The following is a 6,175-nucleotide window of genomic DNA, read 5'->3' as shown; positions in this document are numbered from 1 at the left end:
AGGAAACACAATGTGAGGTTTGAACAACCCTTCTCGAAAATCTTAATAGCAATCAAGCATATTCACAATTTCGTTATATAACATATTTGTTAGTGTCAATAGATCCGTCCACGTCGTTCGATAATGATGAATTGAGTTATTACTATTAAAATTGAAATGATCTGATTGATATTCTCCCACTGTCAAATCAATGAATATTTGTCCTTTTATCTTAATTTGGTTTGTATCGTGTCAAAATTAGTCTCGACGATGTGGACTTTTATGCGTCACTTTGAACGCTCTATGTCACCTTACGTCAGTATTCCACGCAACGTCACTCATTTTGGGGACGTAGAGCCACAGCATTTTGGATTATTATTATTTTTAAATCGTTAGTTTTTAACCAAGTAACGATTATTTGGAATTTAATTAACTGAAGAGCACGTGAAACTTCTGTAAAATGGAAGAGAATCAAGAAGAAGAAACGACTTCGGAGCCGAAAGAAGACCAAGATGAGTCGGGCTCCCAAATCCTGTCAGAAGAAGCTGGTGAGTTAATTTCTGCCGTCTCGTGTGATTGCAAATGCAAACATGTTCACATTTTAAACCAAACATATGTTTAGAAATTAAAGACGAGTCCTCACCCGAAAGTGAGGAGGAAGAGGAAGAATCCCGGTCGCCTACTCCTGAGGAGATTATCAGGAGTAATGACTATATCCTGCAGTTAATGCAGAAAAAACTCGTTCATGTAAGTCAACAATCGTCAGCAACCATCAAAATGTGGACCTGTACTCATAGGTCACCATAACATTCTACTTCATGCTCACAAATGAAACATGTTCAATATGTATTTGAGCTGTGAATCCACTAATTATCCAGTTCAACTTTAACAATCCTAGGCTATTTATTAGTAATCCTTGATACCACTTTTTTCAGACGAATACCAGTAATAACTCATCAATGCAGATTCCACGTACTGATAGCATCAAATCAAATCAAGTTTATTTGTAAAACACTTTTCAAACAATAAAATGCCACTTTAAATTACACAAAAAAGCCCCCTTTCTCAACAACAGTGATATACACATGGTTGGGTTACCTAAAAATATAGTCTAATACAGTTACTAGTTCCCTGTGGAAAAATGTGATCTGTAACGTTATCCAAGTAACTTAATTACTTTCAATCACTTTTAGATTACTTTCATACCAAATATGCTAATTAAAGACTTAAGAAAACTAAATATACATCAAATTATTGCATTTTTGTTTAATACAAATGAACACTGTAACCTTGAAAAAAGTTTGAATCCAAGGTAATGTCATTACTTGCTTGTAGTTGTATGAAAGAAGTGCTTAAATTTTTACAACGTAGTATAGTTTATTTGGCAAAAAAACACTTTTATTTTCCACATAGTAAGCAATATTTATATACCAGAGCAATATGTATGTGTAAATAGACTAACAAATGAAATTGTAGTGCTGCAAAATAATTCTTATTTTTGCTAAATATACCTGTAATTAGATTTTTTTTTTCAACCGTTGTGAAATACAGTTACAGTTTTTGTTTTCCTAATTGCGTAACGTTGTATTCCGCTATTCCCCAAGCCTGCAAACACTTAAGGATTATGATGCAAAAACATAGCAAGGTATGGATCAACAATGTGAGTAAAGGGAACTGACGGATTGTAGCGAACAGCAGCAGGAACGTGTTTGAAGCGTTGCTCCCATAGGCCAGCAATCCACCCCTTTCCAAATGCAGATGCCCCCCCACTTTTGGAGACACTGGAATTTCAATACATTCACAAAAACAAACAAAAAGAAGTGGAAAAAAATGAAGGATACTGTGGCAACACAAGTTGTCGCCGTGTTGTGTAACTCCATCCATCCACTATCTGCACCGCTTATTCTCAGTAGGGTTGCCAGGGTGCTGGAGCCCATCCCAGCCGTCATCGGGCTGTGGGCATGGGACAACTGGTTGGCAGCCAGCCGCAGGGCACACAGGGACAGAAAACTCACTCGGGCAATCATACCTAGGGACAATTTTTAACCAGCCAATTAACCTGACATGCATGTTTTTGGAATGTGGGAGGAAACCAAGCGAAGGGAGAACATGCAGGAGGGATGGTAGATGGATTTGATCCCATGACCTAAGAAGTGTGCTGCAGATGCACTAACCACTCACCCGCCGTGCCTCGACGTTGAGTAACTCATTTAGACTTTTTTATCTACGTAATTTTAATGTCAACCTCAAGGAACTAAGAACCCCTGAAAAACACACACCAAAATGTGAATTAAAATATTGACTATTCAGTGCAACAACAACAAAATTATGCAATACATCCACATTTTACATTTGTTAAAATTGTTCCCTGCCCTTATTTAGGTTTTAGGTCAGGGGATGGCGTAATAATAGTCTGTACTAGTCCGTGGTCTCTGCAGCCCTTTGACACTTCTTGTGATTAAGGGCTGTACAAATAGACATGACTTGACTTATGTAAAACACCTCATCATCCGTACCGCTTATCCTCATTAGGGTCGCGGGGGGGCTGGAGCCCATCCCAGCCATCTCCGGGCAATGGGCAGGGGACACCCTGAACTGGCTGCCAGGGCACACAGGGACAGACAACTCATTCGCTCATTCACACCAAGGGACAATTTGGACCGGCCAATCCACCTGAAATGCATGTTTTTGGAATGTGGGAGGAAACCGGAGTGCCCGGAGGAAACCCACGCAAGCACGGGGAGAACATACAAACTCCGCACAGGAAGTCTGGAGCTGGATTTGAACCCACGACAGGTTCCCATGACATGAACTGTGCCGCACAAGCGCTAACCACTGCGCCGCTGTGCTGCCCTATGTAAAACACATTCAATAAAAAACTAAGGAAACATAAATTAAAATATTTACAGATATACAAAGAATAAATAGAATACAAAACAATTTTAAGCTTTTTTCTATTCAACAAATTTAAAGTCAACAACACAGGATACCTGGAAAAAAATGTGTTGGTTCGCAAATGACTCATTAGTAATTCGGACGGGAGTGAAGGTGTAGGTGTAAACTGCACATTCCGCCACTGTGTTTTATACAATTGATCGTGAAATGTTTTCAAGCTTGCTCATGTTCATCGACACATTAGTGGCCCCTAGAGATTGGTGTGGGTGGATTTGGGTGTTTTAGTCAGCTCGTTCATGATGCGTGTGCAAGGCCGTGCATTTCTGAGATTTGCTTGAATTAACATCTATCTTGGAGTTTCAGGTTGGTGTTTGGACTATACTTAAAATAGGCCTCTTCTACTATACTTGAAAAAAGGCCTCTTCCACTATACTTGAAATAGGCCTCTTTACTTTTACCAATTTCAAACTACAATAACACATAGGAAGAAAAAAGACACAGGGATGAGCATGAAGTGACTACCCACACCCCATTCCTCCTACCTAATGTGTTCCGCAGCCTGAACGGCATTGCTAAAAGTAAGATTAAAGTAGATAAAAGAGCAGGTGGAGAAACAATTATAAAGGATCTCTGAACTCAGTTGTGCATTATTAACACAACCTTAATAGAAAAAGTATTCTACTTTCAACCTTATTGGGGCGCACTTTTAGCGATGCAACCCACCTTTTGAAATAATGTTACGTTTAAAAAAATAATCCTTTAAAAACAGTTATTTGCCAGAAGACTTTTTTTAAAATATATTTTTGTAATTAAGTTATTTATTTGTTTGATAATGTGCTAACACCTCTAAAATCAAGTAGCATTTGCTCTGGGAATAAACCTATCAAACAAATCCAACAAATTGAGATGGCATGATTGTCTCTCTTTTTAGATTTACATTCCATTGATGACAGTCCATCAGTTAAAGAAACCTACAGTAGAACCTCCTCCTGAGAAAGCTCCTCCGCCTGAAGAAGCTCCTCCGCCTGAAGAAGATCCTCCGCCTAAAGAAGCTCCTCCGCCTAAAGAAGCTCCTCTGCCTAAAGAAGCTCCTCCGTCTAAAGAAGCTCCTCTGCCTAAAGAAGCTCCTCTGCCTAAAGAAGCTCCTCTGCCTAAAGAAGCTCCTTCGCCTGAAGAAGCTCCTCCCCCTGAAGGATCAGAAGGTGATAAGAAGACGGCAACTAAGCAACCAGATCAAGCACCGGTTCGTGATGAGTTACTAAACAGCACACACAAGTTCTTAGGAGTGGTCAACACAACTATTCAACAGCTAAAAGCCCAAGGTTTGTTAATTACACATTAACAGCCACTGTTTGTATCTGTTTAAAACAGAATAGATATATTTACTAATAGATATGCATACTGTTCTTTTTTTTTTCATTTGTCATGACAAAAACGGCTACATTTTGTAATGCAATCTGATCACATTGTGTGATTGTTGATGCAGCATTTCTGTACTTTTGGCATACAGGTTTCAGAAAACTTATTGAGATGGCAAAATATTTTGAAAAATGGCATGTTTTGGAGATATGTGTTTTTCACACGGCGGTGACAATATATTTAAAAATGGAATGATTACTGGTAGATTTGGTTTCATCCAAAGCACGATCAATTTAAATGGTCACACTCTAAGAATGAGTGAAGTCGGTGAATAGCATTTTTAGAGGTATTTTGAAAAAGTGAAGACTTAAGTTCACTATCTTAGATGAATGGAGACTGAACAAAATACATTCTATCCTTTGAACAAACTAATAACTGTTTTATTGCAGATGAGATTACACTGCACATCCCGGAACATCTCGACCTGGAGCCAGATATCTATAAACTGGTGTTAGATTTTGAGCTTGTCGAAGATCTGGAGCAGTGTGTGAGAAACTGGCATTTTCAGCTTGGCACTGTTATTGACGAGCTGGAACGCAAGAAGCCAGAGACACCTCGTCCCATGGCAGAAATCATTTTTTGGCAGGAACGTGCCTCTATCCTCAGCGCTCTGACGGCAAAGCTTAATCAACCTGTGGTTAAGAAAATTTTGGCCGTCCTGACCAAAACACAATCAGATGTTGTTTCCACACTAGATGTTACAGTTGCTAAACTTGTTAAATTAAGTATGGAAGCAGATGAAAATGTGGGATTTCTCAAAACGCTTGAAAGGCATTTTAAGGTTGGTAGTGTTTGACCCAAATTACACACATTTTAATAAAGTTAATAGCAAATATTCCACCATTAAATCTTTTCTTTTTTTATGTATAGAACCTGGCCATAGGTGCAAACTTTGGTGTGATCCTAGAGACTATCCCACCTCTGATGAACAGCTTACAAGTTGTGTGGCTAATCTCTTGCCACTATAACAGAAATGATCGCATGGTCCCTCTGATGGAGCGCATCGTCTGGCAACTGTCTGAGCGTGTGGCTCAAGTCATTGATATGAATTTGCTCTTCAAGTATGTGCCTTTTCTATTCAATTTGGTATATGTAAGGTTGGGCAATACAAAATGGTCGCAGACGCTTCCTCCCTCAGAGATGCTAGCCACTAGCATTGGCAACTACCAATTTAGGAGCTGGAACCATGGTGCATACTGTATATCCCAGGCTTACTCAATTGTGTATCAGCAAAATAGTTGATTGTCTCAAATTGTAACCTTGCTCACTGTCAAGTTAAATTTGATTTTGCTCGCTGTTTATGGATTTCTGAATATCAAATGTACTGACAGTATCGTGGTCTGTCTTTTTGATAGAGATGAGAGACAGGTGGCCAAATCCAAAGTGGATGAGGCCAAGCAGGTTCTAGAATTATGGAAGTCATCATACTTTGAAGTCCGCGCCGAAATTCAAAACGGAGGCACTGGTAAACGATGGGAGTTTGACAGGAGGAAGCTGTTTGAGAAAACAGATTACATGGCTGCCATCTGCCAGGATTTATCCAATGTTTTGCACGTTAGTTTTCTTACACTTCCACACACTGAGCTGACACATGGAACATATTTTGGGAGCTTTATTATGTATTTGTTCTATTTTGTCTAGAACTTGGAAGAGTTTTACAACATATTCAGCCCAGAGTTAAAGAGTGTGACCTGGGATCCAAAACGTTTTGATGAAATACAAGTCAAAGTGGACAATCTGATCGTTCCTTTTGAGGAGGCGAATTTTGATCCTTTCAATAGTTGTAAGATGAGCAGCTGGAAAATTATCATGCAAAACTTCAATAGTTCAGTCTATGTAAGTTCAGGTTATCTTTCTACAATATTCCATGTTTATATTAAGA

At 39.1% G+C, this 6,175-nt stretch overlaps 1 protein-coding gene across 1 annotated transcript in view; it reads left to right on the top strand.

Moving 5' to 3' along the window:
• Nucleotides 1–402: 402 nt before the first annotated feature.
• LOC148365497 (dynein axonemal heavy chain 10-like) overlaps nucleotides 403–6,175 on the top strand; it is a 31,702-nt gene continuing 25,929 nt past the window's right edge. The window contains exons 1-7 of the mRNA XM_088335856.1: nucleotides 403–527; nucleotides 602–726; nucleotides 3,806–4,196; nucleotides 4,683–5,074; nucleotides 5,164–5,354; nucleotides 5,649–5,847; nucleotides 5,935–6,129. Coding sequence (XP_088191982.1) covers nucleotides 440–527; nucleotides 602–726; nucleotides 3,806–4,196; nucleotides 4,683–5,074; nucleotides 5,164–5,354; nucleotides 5,649–5,847; nucleotides 5,935–6,129 — 1,581 coding nt within the window. The 5' untranslated portion in view covers nucleotides 403–439. The remainder of the gene's footprint in view (nucleotides 528–601; nucleotides 727–3,805; nucleotides 4,197–4,682; nucleotides 5,075–5,163; nucleotides 5,355–5,648; nucleotides 5,848–5,934; nucleotides 6,130–6,175) is intronic.

Source organism: Urocampus carinirostris, chromosome 5 (assembly GCF_059441175.1).
Source record: "Urocampus carinirostris isolate Australia breed hairy pipefish chromosome 5, RoL_Ucar_1.0, whole genome shotgun sequence".
NCBI classification, from domain to species: Eukaryota; Metazoa; Chordata; class Actinopteri; order Syngnathiformes; family Syngnathidae; genus Urocampus; species Urocampus carinirostris.
Note: the sequence above shows the minus strand (reverse complement) of the source record. Positions and strands in the feature narration are given on the sequence as shown.